At 44.3% G+C, this 16,946-nt stretch overlaps 1 protein-coding gene across 1 annotated transcript in view; it reads right to left on the bottom strand.

Annotated features, from left to right (window-relative positions):
* STAP1 (signal transducing adaptor family member 1) overlaps positions 1–16,706 on the bottom strand; it is a 618,379-nt gene extending 601,673 nt beyond the window's left edge. Inside the window, exon 1 of the mRNA XM_069630495.1 lies at positions 16,450–16,706. Coding sequence (XP_069486596.1) covers positions 16,450–16,569 — 120 coding nt within the window. The 5' untranslated portion in view covers positions 16,570–16,706. The remainder of the gene's footprint in view (positions 1–16,449) is intronic.
* Positions 16,707–16,946: the final 240 nt, after the last annotated feature.

Below are 16,946 nucleotides of genomic sequence, written 5' to 3'. Positions count from 1 at the left end.
TTCACACTTGCGCCCCCGATTTTGGGGCACATTTATTCCACGAATTACCTTGTGTATTTTGCTAAACACCACGCCAACCAACCACAGATACACCAACACAACTCTCCAAATTGTCCTTAAGCACTACTTTGCCAGACAAAAACACAACCCCAAAAACAATTTACATTGCCAACTTGGGACCAGATTATCTAACGGTGTCACCATTGCCAACTATTAATCAAGTGCTTAGATAATATGTAATCGAGCATCCTCAGTAACACATTTATTTTTAGCACTAAAGCAAAAATAAAGCAGGGTTTATTTTATGATATATTTTCTACATATCAAACAAATAAATATGTTCACTGGGTTTCTTTTTTGCTATGCAGTAAACATAGAAAAAAACGAGTCTGCTTCATTTTTGACCTTGCAAAAACACCGTTAGATAATACTGATTGGGGCAAACCCTATTTGCTCCATTTTTTGCAGAAGATCAAAGTTCTAATCATTTGGACGCTGGAGTGCACCTTAACCAAAGCTCCAGAACTGGCAAAATGACTAAAATATGCACACCATATAGAGCCATACCATTTCAGATCTGCACATCTCAACATTGAAACAAAGCAACCTTGTTGCCTACGCCAACGTTAGTGATCTCCCCCAACTCTCCATCTTGCAAACCATAAAGTACCAAGAGACCATGAAAATAATGGTGGTGCAAGATCAAATAACATGGCCTAACAGAGCATTACAAAGAGTTTCACTCATTCTCCTCTGGGACGGAGCTTGGCCCAGCTCAAGCAACTCCTGCAACTGGCAGGAGAGGAGTAAATGAATGTTGGATCGGCTATGGTCAGTCTGATGTATTGGAATCTCGGCTGCCCTGACCAGCTGGTGAGAAAGTATATCCTCCTGGTCAAATCAAGTAATTATGGACTGCGGCAGGCTGGATGCTACAATAACTTAATTCTAGGCTACAGTCCTGGGGTCACCTGTAGAGGAGCATGGAGGGACACCATTGTGTTCATAAACATATCTGTCCTACAGTAAGAGAGATTTTTGAATAGTGTGAACTGATAAACTTCTAGGAGCTCCCAATTTTTGCAGATACGGCACAATGAGATTCAATTATTTGCCAACATCACACTGTTTGGTTAAAAAGCAAAGCTGAGTTGTTAACACCTTATGCAATTGAGGCACTTGTCAACATTATATTTATTTATATTATTTCTTATTTATATAGCACTGAACAAGCTCCCATAGTTACAGGAGCGCTGACAAGCCAGACTACATAAACCATCAGACTGGATGAAGGCAATAAATGGACAGCAGGCGAGGAACAAGAGGAGTTACGGGCATTAGCCACATTTGAACCTGGTAAGAGAGTGACAGGACCTCAGGTCAGGTGGAAGAGCATTCCAGCATTCAGGCGCAACATAGGGGAAGGACCCTTGAGCAACCCAAGTCAATTTAGCCCTAGGGGCATGCAAAGGGAAATATTTGTTGAATCTAAGCACTCTGCTTGCTGGTTGCCATAGAAGCCTGTTGGACAAGTATACCAGGCTTATTCCATAGAGACCCAAGGCACAAAATAAGCAGTGTTGCATAGCAATTTGCTATGCAGTTCTGTAATAATAATTAAATTAAAGTAATACATTTAAATTATTAAAGTAATACATTTATATTATTAAATCTATAATTTAATAGCAATTAAATGTAATTGCAATTTATTTATTTAATTAATTTACATTGATTTTTTTATGTAAATTGAAATTAATTAGTACATTTACTTTTTTAATGACATTTTTCTTTTCTTTTTTTAAATTAAATGATTTTTTTAATTAAATTTAATTGCAATTTGCTATGCAATTCTGTAATAATAATTAAGTTAAAGTATTACATTTATATTAATAAAGTAATTACTAATTAACTAACTAAATAAGTTCTTATATAGCGCACACTAACCCGCAGGTCTCAGAGCGCTCACATAACAAAACAAACAAAGAAACATAGGGGGTTGCAAGTGCAACTATATGGACTGAGTATGACGGCCATTCCAGGATGTCATTTAATTAAAATAAGTGTTCAGTTAGACATCAATAAGAAATGTTTTGAGGCACTTCCTGAACTGCTGAATGGTAGCACATTCATTTATTTTTAAGGGAATTGAGTTCCAAATAAGTGGATCCCATGCACTGAAGCTCGCTCCATTCCTGAAGGTGCGCGGTTGGGTCAGTAGCATCTGGTCATTTGAGCGCAAGTTCCGTTGTGAAGTGACTTTTGTAATTCTTGATGCAAGGTAGTCTGTGCTTCACCTGTGAGGCATTTGAATAAAAGGACTGAGCCTTTGAAGATGATACGTTGCTCTATGGAGAGCCAGTGTAACTTCCTGCAATGTTCTGTGATATGAGTTTGACGACTAAGCCCACAGACGGCACAGACTGCGCCATTCTGTAGGACCTGAAGTCTCCTAATGTTGCCTTCAGATGTTCCTAAAAGGAGGCTGGTACAGTAGTCCAACATTGTATTGACTATTGCCACCGCAATCAAGGCTCTATTAGGTTCAGACAGATGGGGACGAATTTGCCATAGTAGATGTATAAAATAAGAGCAGGATGATTTGAGATATGTTACATGTTTTTGGAATGAGAGGTGGGAGTCAAAATACACTCCCAACGTTTTTACAGAATCAGACACTGGAATAGAGTTTCCATTGATGACGAAGGTCTTGTATTGCGCATCTAAGTTCTTCAGTCTATGGTGGGTACTGACAATGAGCAGCCCTGTCTTTTTATCATTGAGCACCAAAGAGTTTAGGGCCATCCATTTCTGGATTGCCCCAAAGATCTTATTAATGTTGGCTAGATCCTCCTCCTAGATCCCATATAGTTTAAAAACTATCTGGGTATCATCGGCATAGTTGGTGAACTTCACACCAAGAGATTGGAGAAGGTCACACAGGCATTTAATATATATATTATATAGCTGGGGGATAGGCATGATCCCTGGGGAACACCACACGTTACTGACGTTTTCCGTGTTTGTGATGTTCCCTTGGCTACACATGCTGTTCTAGGGCCAAGAAAAGATTTTAGCTAAGATACTGCCGCAGGAGAGCCTCGTCCTACGTTTCTCAGTCTGCCAGTAGGTCATGATCAACCAAATCAAACACTGAGGACAAATCCAGCAAGAGAAGCAGGGCAGGGCTTCCTTCCTCAATAATCTCTGTAATATTTGTTTTTAAATCCAACAGGTCTGTTTCGGTCCCATGGTTCACTCGAAACCCGGATTGCTCTTTTGCCAGAATGTTATTCGCCTCAACAAAAGTTTGGAATTGTGAGTACATTATCTTGTCGAGGATTTTTAATATAAAAGGCATGTTTGTTATGGGGCGGTAATTTTCTGGAACCGGGGGATCCAGGTTATCCTTTTTTAGCAGTGGTGTGATCCACGCCTCCTTAATGGCTACAGGCACAGGTGCCTCTGAGAAAGAGCGATTTACAAGCTCTGTAATCCAGGGAGTTAATATACATGCAAACTCCTTTAGACATTTATATCATTTATTTTTTAGATAGCACTGAAATAAGACCCGTAGGTACAGGAGCGCTGACAAGACAGACTACAAAGAACATAAACCATCAGACTCGATGAAGGCAACAAATGGACAGCAGGCAAGTAACAAGAGGAGTTACGGGAATAGCAGTGTCTTTAAGCCACGCTTGAGCCTGGTAAGAGAGCGTGTGGGTTGCCATAGAAGCCTGTTGGACAAGTATACCAGGCTTGTTCCATAGAGGCACATGTCAGAGGTTTCCCCCTTTCTCACCTGTTTTTGCTGTTTGATGGAATCCTTAGGAGGATTTTTCTTTCGTACGGTTCGGGTCTTGTACAAGCCCGCTCGGCCGTCTTCGGCTTCCAGTGTTCGTTCAGCTTCAACGTCCGGGATCAATAGGAAACTCCAGGAAGTCCAGGATAAGTAGAAGGCGCACTCGGAGGCGGGTGCACGGAATCCGGGAAGGAGGCAGAATAAGAAGGAGAGAGGGTAATAGGGGAAGGCGGAGGATCCGGGAACCAGGAAACAACAGAGTTCTGCGAAGGCGACCTACAGAGCACACATCTAGCCACAGCTAACAGTAGTGTTGAGATGAGCTGGGCCGCAGGGGTGTGGCCACTTTATAGAACGTGCTGCATTGGAGGTGAAGGCTGGTAGCCAGCGTTCTGTGCTTGTGGCCATGTTGGAAGTACAACAGATCGTAAACCCCGACGTGTCAAGGACCAGGAGGCCCAGAAGGGGCGCGTCTGATGGTTCATGACAGCATGCCCCCTCCGAAAACCCGTTCCGACGGGTTTGCCCGGGTGTATGAGGTGCAACCTTCTGAGTAATCTGGGAGAATTTAAGTTTGAGATTGGTTCCCAAGTGCGTTCACTGGGAGGGTATCCGTTCCGTTCTACCAAGTACTGGAGCTGACCACGTTTATATCTGGAGTCACATATTCTGGAGACTTAGTATTCCAGTTGGTCATTGACAAGTATAGGACTGGGTCTGAGGTTAGTCCGAGAGGTCTGGATGTAAGGTTTCATTAGAGATGTATGAAAAACTGGGTGAATTTTCTTCCAGGAGTCTGGTAATTTGACCCGAAAGGCCACTGGGTTAATGATTTCTTTTATAGGAAAAGGTCCATAATACCGGGGGGCCAGTTTATTTGGCCGTAGATGCCGGGGCAAACATTTCGAGGATAGCCATACTTTATCTCCTAGTGCGTAGGAGGGCCCTGGTCTTCTCTTTGAATCTGCATAATACTTGGTCTGATTCCGGGCCCTTTCTAAATGTTCTTTGGCTTCTCTTTGTACATTAATGAGTGTTTCAATCCAGGAATCGACTGTAGGAACTGGTGTAGGATGCGGGAGGACAGAAGGTAGAACCGAAGGGTGGAATCCTTGGCTACAGAAAAGAGGGCTGGTTTTAACAGCCGAGTGATCCGAATTATTGTAGGGGAATTCAGCCACAGGTATTAAAAGTGACCAATCATCCTGGACCTTGGTAGTGAAGCAACAAAGATATTGTTCTAAGGTTTGGGTCACACGTTCAGTAGCTCTGTTGGTCTGGAGGTGATAGCCTGAGGAGAGGGCACGTTGAATTCCTTGTATCCGGCAAAGGTGTTTCCAAAACTGGGAGATGTATTGAGGCCCTCTGCCTGATATGATCTTGGAAGGGAGTCCATGAAGTCGGAATATGTGTTCCAGGAAGATTCCAGCAAGTTCTGAGGAGGATGGCAGTTTATACAGGGGTGTAAAATGGGCCATATGAGTGAACAGGTCTATGGTGACCATGATAGTGGTGTATCCCCTGGAAGGTGGCAATTCCACAATGAAGTCCATAACAATGATTTCCCAGGGCCTTGTTGGTAGTGTAGGCTGCAATAGGAGACCCACCGGTCTCTTGTTATCATGTTTGTTTTGACTAAAGACAGAACAGGCTTGGATGTACAGTTGTACGTCAGTTTTCATTCTAGGCCACCAAAATTGTCTTTGTATTAGACGGAGGGTGTTAGTAATGCCACGATGTCCTGAGTGAAGGGTATTGTGGCAGAGGTTTCATATCTTTTGTCGTAGTTTTTGTGTGGGGATGACTAGAGCTTTATCCTTGAACAAATATCTGTCCTTGGTTCTCAGATTCCATTGATTCATCCTTGAAATATCCTTCCAGAGCTCAGGAGACTGGGTTTGAATGCAAACGTCTTCCAGAAGGCTGTTTGCTTGAGCTACAAATATCGTACAACGAAACATCTTAGGGAATGTCCGGTCTTCAGGGGGTTCATAGTCAGGATGTCGAGACAGGGCGTCAGCAATTATATTCTGCGTCCCAGGAACATGATGAATCTGGAACTGATATTGGGCAAAGAAGAAGGCCCAACGGGCTTGACGGCTATTCCTACATTCCAGGGCCTATAATACTTGAAGATTTCGATGGTCTGTGCGAACCTGGACAGGATGTTTTTCTCCTAGAAGTAAATGACGCCACTCTTTGAAGGCTTGACGGATGGCTAGCAGTTCCTTTTCTAAAACAGAGTAATGGGTTTCACTGGGAGTTAATGTCCGTGAAAGGTAGGCAATAGGATGTTCCAGTCTATCATCGAATTCCTGTTTTAGAACTGCTCCAATGGCGTATTTAGAGGCGTCCATCTCCACAAGGAAGGGTCTGTTGATATCAGGTTGACCCAGGATGGGGGCTTGTGTAAACTCTGTTTTTAACCGTTGGAAGGCCTCCTCTTGGGATGTTGTCCAGTGAAAGGGAGTGTCTTTCTTCAATAAGGCAATGATCGGTTGGACTATCTCAGAAAAGGAAGTTATGAATTTCCTATAGAAGTAAGCTAAGCCCAGGAAGGACTGGATCTGTTTCACAGTGGTCGGACTTGGCCAAGATAGTATGGCCTTTACCTTGGATTGATCCATTCCAATACCTTCTGGGCTAAGGACAAATCCTAGATAGTGAACAGTAGAGGCATGGAAAAGGCACTTCTCGGGTTTTGCCAGGAGCTTGTGATCACGTAGCCGTTGTAATACTGCCTTGACATGTTCTTCATGCTTGAGAGGGTCCTTAGAGAATATTAAGATATCGTCCAGATACACGATGACGAAGAGGAACAGGATGTCTGAAAACACCCGATCCATGAAGCCTTGGAAGACCGCTGGGGCATTAGCAAGTCCAAAGGGCATGACGAAGTATTCAAAATGACCGAAGCGTGTTCTAAAGGCTGTCTTCCATTTGTCACCTTCTCTAATACAGATGAGATGGTAGGCACCTCTGAGATCCAATTTGCTGAATATTACGGCTCCTCTTACTGCTTCCAGGATATCTGAGATCAAGGGCAACGGATAGCGATCCTTAAGGGTACACTGATTTAGACCTCGATAATCAAGACAAGGTCTGAGCTCATTGGTGTCTTTCTTAGGAACAAAAAACAGTGAGGCTCCGGCTGGAGATTTGGATGGTCGTATGGTGCCATTTTCAAGGTTAGTATCTAGGTATTCACGGAGGGCCTTTTTCTCAGGTTCAGATAAAATGAACATCCTTCCAAAGGGAATCACAGCTGAAGGTTCGGTTTCAATAGCACAGTCTTCTGGTCTATGAGGAGGTAAAGCCTGAACAATAACAGAAGAGAACACATCAGAGTATTCCTGATAGACTTTAGGAACCTGGATGATGTTTGAGACTGTGAGCGGACCTTGATGGTTTGCTGAAAGTCCTTCCGATGGTGTCGGAGCGGGGTCCAAGAGTAGGCAATGAGACATGCAATGCTCAGAACCCAGGAACAAGGAACCTGCTGCCCAATTGATGTATGGATTGTGTCTTTGTAGCCAGGGCATTCCCAAAACCATAGGGTAATGGGCAGACTTTATGATGTGAAACTTTATCTTCTCTCGATGGTGGTTTATTGCGAGCTCAATTTCCTTGGTCTGAAGAGTTATGGGTCCTGAAGAAAGGGATCTCCCATCAATTGTTTCTACAGGTTGCATGATATTCCGGGATTCGTAAGGAATATGGTGTTTAAAGACCCATTCTTGATCTGTGAATATTCCCATGACCACACAATCTACCAGTGCCAGAATTGGGTAGGTTTCCTTCTTGGATGGCGATAGAAAGGCCTGTAACATTACCAGATTGTTTTGTCCAGGAGAGTTCAAGGATAGAATAGATGTGGAGCAAACATCTCTCTCCCGAAACTGTGCTCCATCTAGGATCGGGAGCTGGCGTTTCCCGAACGCCGTGGAGGGGCTATAGGACACTCTCTCACTAAATGTTTGTCCGAGGCACAATACATGCATAAGCCGGTATGGATCCTTCGCAACCTTTCTTGGGGGGATATGGTCCACGGAAGGCCCCTAGCTGCATAGGTTCGGGTTTGTTACTAGGAACAGGGACACCTTCGGATTTCGAGGATGTCTCTATGGGGGTTCTTCTTGAAGGGTAACTTGGTCTTCTTTTTCTCTGCCTTCCTTTCCTGGATGCGAAAGTCAATCTGTAGAGCGAGATCCATAAGGGCCTGGTATGAACTTGGACGTGCCACTCTGGCTAGTTCATCCTTGATGCCTTCGTTTAGCCCTCTTCGAAAGAGAGTGAAGCAGGCTTCAGAGGACCAGTCCGCTTCTTTAGCCAATTGCTTGAATCGTGTTACATACGTGAGCATGTCCTGGGAGCCCTGCTGGAAATCGAGTAGACGTTCCTGAGCACTATAGACCTGTTCTGGGCGGTCAAACATGGTCTTAAGGGCTTGAATGAATCTGTCATAATCATCCAGGATGGCATCTCCGGCATTAACTAATGGTGTGGCCCAGGTTAATGCATTCCTCGGAAAGGTGTGAAATAATAAAGCCCACCTTAACCCTGGGGGTAGAGAAATAATAGGGCTTAAAAGTAAAGTGGACCAAACAGGAATCAAGAAATCCACGAAGGTTTTTTGCTGACCCATCGTATTTGTCTACAATGCCGCCCAGTAGTACGCTTTCCTTCGTGGCAGAGTCGCGGGATAAGACTAATTGTTTTAACGCAGCATTCTCTGCCTTTAGGTTTTGTACTTCGGTTGTTAGTTCTTGCATGCCGCGCATAAGATCTTGAATGGCCGCCTCCATTTCTGTATCGACTTCGGTCAGGTGGCGTCTCAATCTGTCACAGGTTTCCCCCTTTCTGACCTGTTTTCGCTGTTTGATGGAATCCTTAGGAGGAGTTTTCTTCCGTACGGTTCAGGTCTTGTACAAGCCCGCTCGGCCGTCTTCGGCTTCCAGTGTTCGATCAGCTTCAACGTCCGGGATCGATAGGAAACTCCAGGAAGTCCAGGATAAGTAGAAGGCGCACTCGGAGGCGGGTGCATGGAATTCGGGAAGGAGGCAGAATAAGAAGGAGAGAGGGTAATAGGGGAAGGCGGAGGGTCTAGGAACTAGGAAACAACAGAGTTCCGTGAAGACGAACTACGGAGCACACGTCTAGCCACAGCTAACAATAGCGTTGAGATGCGTGGGGCCGCAGGGGTGTGGCCACGTTATAGAAAGTGCTGCATTGGACGTGAAGGCTGGTAGGCAGCGTTCTGTGCTTGCGGCCATGTTGGAAGTACAACAGAGTGTAAGCCCCGACGTGTCAAGGACCAGGAGGCCCAGAAGGGGCGTGTCCGATGGTTCATGACAGCACAAGGTTTAAAATATGCAGTGTCGCATAGCAATTTGCTAAGCAATTCTAAGCAATTCTGTAGATTTGCTAATTAAATTGGTACTTGTGTAGCAAACCTATTTAATTAACTTACCCTGTTCAATGAAAGCACAGATCGCCCTGCATTCCTATTGACTACAGGGCTCCCTCCACTCTCTTTACTCTGTTCACTGCAAGTTCAAAAGAGCTAATGGAAAGAGAGTGCAGCAGTCTCCTCCATCCTTATGTGACAAAGGCCTATGTGAGTACGCAAGCACGATTTTCTTTTCTTTTTCAAATAATTGCAAACCAGAAGTAATCGGGATAATACCTTTATTAAGCCAACTGTATCCTGTCTGCCAAAGACACCTTTGTGTTAACTTTATTTTAATTTTTAAAAGCAGTCATTCAATTCCATTTCTAAAAATCTCATTTGTAACATAATGCATAATTAGAATTACTACTGTAAAACACTGCATTGTCTCCATGCTTTACAGTAAAGCTTTAGGTTAGTGTATCTAAATAGCATAGTGTTGACTATATTTCATTTTGTTGGGGAAGAAGCATCATATTGACTAGTGGACACTTCTGAAAATGTACATGATCAAATGGCAAAATGCTTTTGATGGCAAACCTAGCTATGCAACCTGTTGGCTACATGCAGCTTGCAACTGGTGCTCAACTCACAAGCTGATCCCATACTCATTGACATTCTGTCTTATCACCCTGTTGCTTTATACCAGATGCCCTGAAAGTGAGATGGCTGCAAACTACAATATTCCACCTAGTGTGCCCAGTTGTCTGCCTGCTACACCACCCCCTCTGCTTAGTCTCTTACTTGTTTCCTCTTACATAATCAATAGACAAAGCTAACTAGATGTTTACACATAGCAGTGATCAATAGTTCTATCCAGTCTGTGCATCTAAAGATCTACTGCACTACCATCACTGTAGTTAGCCTTAAGAGCTTGCTTTGCTCTAGGATTATGATTACATTATGTAGTAGCACCTGCAGTAGAGAGAGCTGGCCAAACTGTTAACATAGACTTTTTATCATATCTATGTGTGTCCCTTCATGCAGCTAACCTTTTTCACCAACTCATGTAGTCGAGTAGATTTTACGAAGGGCCAGTACCATTTGCAGGGGATGTTTGAAACTTTTATTTAAACTTTACTTTGTTTGCAGTAAATGTCAAACAAAAGTTTCACTGTGCAGGGCTGGCCTCTGCGTAGCAGCAGTGCGCCAAACTAAAGTGGGATTGTTGTAACATGCACCATTTTACAGAAAGCACATTTAAATGTGTTGTCATTCGTTGCCATGGGTCTAATGCATTTCTCTTCGGTCGAGTGGGTAAACTAAATTACTAGACCTGCAGGTCTAGTGGAATTTTAAATAACTTGCAAGATCTGACTTATCTCACTAATGTCTTACTTCAGTGGTACACAAAACTGTTGCATTGTTCATTTCAATTTGTATGGTAAAAGTAACTTCTGGTGGTGCTAAAAATCGGAGTAAACATTGCTAATCAAATGGGTTTGTTTGCTAATCAAGAACATTTTAATTAGCAAACTCTGCTAATCAATTTTTGAAAACTAATTTATGCCTTTGGAGGCACTTGGGTGTGATGGTCAACAAGTCTAAAATAATTCTGGATGCCACAAGGGGCCCATGTAGGGCATTCCTAACCTCTGAGATGTGATCTTTCTTATGTAAGCCCCCCACGGCCCGGACCATGTTATTTTGAACAGTCTGCAGTAGAACCAGCTCTCCTTTACCAATGCCTTGTAACAAACCTTAGGAGTAGTAGTTGGAAACAATATTTACAAAAAACTATTTTACATAGTTTATTTGCAAAGTACACAAATCATGTAGTAAGGCAGCTTTACAACATATGAATCCTGATTGAAACATGTTAAGCGAAGGAAGAATTATTGCAGAGTTATTTTCCACATCCTGATTGAAAGACTGCAAGTCCCAGAATGCAAAGTAATCGAATCCTTGAATGTCCTCTGTTTTGCATCACTATATTTTCCCCACTTAAAGGCACACAAAAAAAGGTTACTTTTCTATTTAAATGGTTTGGCTCAAAGTTCCAGATTCTTATGCATGATAAGAAAATGTGAATATCCACATAAAAGCAAGTAGACAGCATAGCTATGAACAAAGCTTTAAAAATATGTTTTATTTTGGGACTCACTTTAACTGTCTTTGTTGGGGAGAAAAAACTATAAGCCAAAAAATGTAATGGGTGTTAGGTGCTGAATTAATATTAACAGTTGGTGTTGCTATGGGCAACCTTCCACACCATCGTTTTTTAGCACGTCGGCACCACTGCCGAAGTGGAACAGCCATATACTGCTGAAGTGGAACAGCCATATGCAAATCAGGCTTAGTGCTGCCATCAATGGGTGTAGGCAAGCCCGGACTGTAGGCAAGGTGACGTGGAAGATTACCCAAAGTAATGGCAGCAATTAGGATGAATTCATCTGTGTTAACTTCACTGTGCCCATCCTGTGCGTGTTCATGTAAAATATGCCATACGTGTAAGAGGTACTTGAATGGCAGGCCTGTATTTAGGGGTGGCCTCAATGGTGGAAATGGGGAGAAATTGGTGGAGGATCCCACAAGGGAGGGGGCGGGTGGAGTTTGGGGGGACGGTGCCAGAGGAGGCAGGGTTTAGGGGGGGCGGAGCAGGCAGTGGACCTCCGATCAAAGCAGATGTCCAAAATAATAGTTTAAACAGCGCTATTTCTTTCATGCTGCTTCTTTTCCAAACTATATCAACTCCACTTTAAACCACTTCCGTGGCACTGGTGATGAGTTACTTCACTGTGCCAATAATAGTTTTGACCAGTGTTGCTGAGTAAATATTCTTTAAAATGCACAATTTCCATCCCATTTTATTAAAAAAACCTTCCCCTTGGTACTATTCAAACAGGGTGATTTCTGTTCGACATAAGCAATGTTTTCTTTTACCTGAACCACACCAAGCACATCTCCTGCAGCTCCCCTCTGAAAGCAGTTGGGTGGCTGCATCTGTGTGATAGTTTCAGTGTTAATAGGGCTATTATTCATGCAATGTTTGTCGGATACCTGTATATTTATTTATTTATGCAATGTTTGTCGGATACCGATATCCGACCAACATTGCATAAATAAATAAACGTGGTCCATGTATCCGACAAACATTGCATAAATAAATAAACCGATTCCTGGCTGAGAACTGTAACTTCCTCCGGTGACCCCTTGCACGGGGTCACTGGAGGAAGTTAGTTTGCTTTTCCTGCAGCTGTGAGCTGTATCCAAGTCCTGCTGTGTATACGCAGAGGGCGCAGCCAGCAGAGCGCTCATGGCGGCAATGAGCTGCTCCGCCCCCCCGCTCCGTGCCGTCGCAGGAGCTTTTTGTTAGAAAAAACTTTTTCCAAAATAATTTGGATTTTGCAGCAGCTGACTCTGGCCGGATCCCAAGATCCGGCTACACATCTAGCGCCGGATTTCGGATCCGGCGAGAGCTGGCTCAATGACCAGTACTGGTTGGGCAAAACAGGCGGTAGCTTGCGGCACAGTTGGGGCAAGGGACGCAGCAGGCAGCCTGTTAAATCTTTGCCCTGGGAAAGCAGGGAGCCTTCACATTCAACATCATTGCGCAATAAGCAGACCGATGCAGGGGACAAACGCCTGCCCCGCCCCTATCCATTTACCTCTATGATGCCGTCAATGGGTTAATACAATGCTCAGAGGTTTTTTTAAGAAGGTTCCCACCTCCCAAATGAGCATCTGTTGTATTCTATTCTATGTTTTGTTTACTGTAGGACAGGGTTGGAGTGCGGAACGTGGAAGGTTGAGAGGGCTTACTGTGGGAGACGGTTGACTGAGCTGGGTGCTGGAAGGAGCAGTGTTCGTGGGGTCGTACTTCTGTACACTTTTTCCTGCTGAAGTAATAAAGAAGCTATTCTACCTCGCATCGTGTAGAATACTTCAGAAACTAAACATGCTCAACCAGTGGAATAACGAATGACGTGTGCAGAGAATTGGCATGCTTGAATGGAGGGTTTGGCATTTCTAGTGGACTCAAGGTTTTCTATTTTATACTAGCTTAATCAAAAGGGCCAGTGCTAGCCTGCAGCAGTAGGCGGTTGTGGGGGCAGGGGTGGGAAACCAATGGTGAAAGGAAGGCGTAATATGAGAAGAGGGGTTTGGCATTCATTCATGTTTTTTCCTTCACAGGTGATTATAGGCTCATTTTATTTTTTACGTGATATTTTAGACCAATCAAATAACAAACCACGTGCCATCTGCACACCATTGGGGTAAAAACCATTGTTTTCCAGTATGTTAATTCAGAGGAGACAAAAGGCTACACCTCCCAGAAAGCCCAGGACTGGAAACACATGCTCTGGGAACTTCACCTTGCCAAACTATGCTCTTTACTGGGAGGCAAAAAGAAAAAGTTTCAGTAAGTAGTAAAAATAGTAATATTGTTAGCAATTATGTTTGTTGCTGCCCTTGAAGTTTTAGCAAAGGGACCACAAGTTGGAGAAATGGAAGAGAGAGAGAGAGAGAGAGAGAGAGAGAGAGAGAGAAGGTAAAACAGTTTTGACGTGTATGTAGTGAAACCGTTTTCTTTCTTGGTACTGGCTGAAGCTATTGAAATCACACGCCCATGTACATTCGCGATGTGTCTATTGTTACAATTGCATGTCCAAGTTACCATCATTTTATAAAGGCTTTGCCAAGATCTGATAACACCGAACCTATTACAGGTTCTGTCATCATACAGTAAGGAACTCGCATCATTGCCAGGTATTCACACAAATGGACAGCTTTTGCCATCAGACAATAGCAACAAGCACAATGTGCCAGGTATTTAAATATGTTGGCATTGTACTTGCATCTATTTATAATTTGATTTTCATAGTGCTTCATGTAGATGGATCACTTCCAAGCTCTGTATTAACGTGCGTTATTATTGAACTCGATTCATCACCCTCTGAATGAAGATGGGCCTTGTCAGTGCCAGGGGCGTTGCTAGGGGGGGGCTAAGGGGGCTATAGCCCCTGATCTTTTGTCTGTAGCCCCGGATAGAATCTCAGGAGCTACAGCCAGAAGGCTAGCTAGCCCCCAGTCCCAATAGCTCCGACATCAGCTTAGCCCCGGGTCTTTTCCAGACCTAGCAACTCTCCTGGTCAGTGCCACCAGGTTTCAAACTTGTTTCATGGCATTCTCTCATTCTGAAAAACTAGCACGTGGCACATGAGGTAACATTCCGGCATGCAACTATTTCCCAGCAGTTAACATTATATACCCAGGAACTCACACCATTACGCAACTATGAGCATCACATTCATGTGGCGTTATGTACCCGTTCCACAGGGGGAACACAGAGCGGTAATGGCCCGCGGCCCCAGTTAACGGCCCGGGCGAAGCGAGTGCCATTAACGTGGGCCCATGGCCGTTACCCCCTTGTGTTGCCCGTGGATTGGGTGCATAACATCATTTTGCCAAGCGTGGGTGCTAAAAAAAAGGATTTTCCTTCGTTGAACGGAACGTTGCGTGCCTCCTTTTCAACAAAGGAAAATCCTTTACAAAGATGGCTGCCATGTAAAGGGAAGGCGGGGCTCCATATGAAGCCCCTCTTCTCTTTCCATGGCAGCCGTGGGACATTGAGAGGAAGGTGCGGCTGTGGCGTCGAGGGTTGCTGCAGCTGAAATAAGGTAAGTGGGGGAAGGAAGTAAAAAAAATAAAAATGTAACGGGACGGGCGTGGGGCAAGATGGCGGCAGGGGGAGCCAGCCGTCAGGCGGCAAAAACGCAGGCTTCAGTTCAAGCCTGCGGTCCTAGCCACCTGATTGGCTGGCTCACTCGGGTGATAATGCTATTTTCTAGATTGTGCAATCCTATACTTGGGTACTCTCACCATATAGCAGGTTTACCATTATACTCCCATGCATTCACACTATTCGGCAGATTTTTTTATACTTTGTCTAGGTTTGCCGATCATATGTCAACATTACTGATTCATCTCTTTGCCTACCTCCTTCTCTGGTCTTCTCCTACAGCGCATTGAAGTAGCTTCAAGGAACTCTTTGTAACCTAACCTTACTTAATATAGCTGGGAGCTGCCTCCTTTTTCACCACCACCTAACTCTTTCAATTTTCACACTCATCTTCCATTCTACTGCCTATGTTCACCAACCGAAGCAAGCTATTGGCTCTTGCTATGGTTTCCATCCACAGCGAAATTGTTGGGAAATAGATTTCCCTGAACTATAGACTTTATTGTGGCAGCAACATCCAGGAGAGTGCGTTTCATTTGGACAGTCTACAAAAAAACATGAGATAGAAAATGAATTCCTGTTTAAACTAGTATGTTATCTGTTTATACATTGTAAGTACATGCAACAGACCTGTGTTTAAGTTACAAAGATGTAAGGCGGGAGTGCAGTAGTGGAGCAAAGTGGGGCCGTGGGGCTTGTATTCTGGTGTTTTGTTTTACCCTCGGCCGGCGCATTATTGTTTAGAGAACGCCCTGCTGAATGGACTGTATTAAACTGTGTGTAAGGACGCTCGCTCACTAAATGGTTGTAAAAACAGAAGTCGTACAATAAATATAACGTTGGTCGAAGGTGTAAATCATTTTATGAAACACCATAGGGAAGCCTCTTCCTCATGACATCTCGCTAAGTAAAATAATGTACAAATAAATTGCTCGTGTGGTCAAAGACAGGTGGGAATTGGGGAAGTTTGTAGAGACCAACCAATAACAATGGCCTGACAGCACGCAGAGGAAGAGATGAAGAAAAGGTGACTGACGTCTATACACAAGAGAGGTGGTGGTACATGAAACAGGGCACCTGAAATGCAGCTCAGAGAGAACATGGGAGAATGAGGAGAGGGAGTTATATAACAGAAGATAAGGACATGAAAAAGATCAAACAGGCGAGCCATTATAACTCAAAAGTGGAGCGCTTACTGCGCTAGTTCGAAGCACTGCACAAACATACAACGCAGGTAGGTGATAAAAGTGAACTACTGTAAGCACCACGAACACGTTGAAAGTGCGTCATACAATACAGGCTAAGCATAAGCATTTCCCCGCACAGCTATACTATATGTGTTTAGATTCGGAGAGCAAAGTCCGCGTGCAGAGGTGCCAGCAATTCACATTCCAGAATTCAAACAAAACGCGAGAAACACATTGCTTTCCCCTCAAACGCATCTCCGCATACTACTGTATTGACGTTCGGTAAATCCCAGATCACTGACAGTTCACAATGTGCACAGCTGTTTACCTGCTGCCGGGCGCGCCTCACACACAGAAACCCATCGAAATAAAGGGGCAGCGAGGTTATCCTCTGCCTCTCCTGGAAAATCTTCCTGGGGGCGGCCCTGGGGGCCACCGGAGACGACATGGGGAGGTGTGTGAGTTTCCTGGAGGACGAGATCCACTCCGGTACTTCGCCTGCCCACTCTCCCTGACTGCACAGTGTCCCGCCACTCCACGGCGCTGCGGGTGAAAGTTGCACTTGGCGTCTGACTCTGGTCTACCGTGAACTTCAGCAACCCTAGCTGTGGGAGGAGGCTGCAACGCAACTGCGCTCTCGCGGACTTCCCGTGTGTGCTCTGCTGCATCTCCTGGCGGCCTGGCATGAGATAGACACCTCCTCGCCCTGGAGACACGACGTATTTTACCCTCAGCAAATATACTGAATTTTCGGGGGTGGGAAATCTGCAACCTCACCCTTCTGCTAGCGTCTCCCATTGTTTTCCTAATGTGTCACATATATGA

The sequence above is a fragment of the Ambystoma mexicanum genome, chromosome 6q (genome assembly GCF_040938575.1).
Source record: "Ambystoma mexicanum isolate Mex_15411 chromosome 6q, UKY_AmexF1_1, whole genome shotgun sequence".
NCBI classification, from domain to species: Eukaryota; Metazoa; Chordata; class Amphibia; order Caudata; family Ambystomatidae; genus Ambystoma; species Ambystoma mexicanum.
Note: the sequence above shows the minus strand (reverse complement) of the source record. Positions and strands in the feature narration are given on the sequence as shown.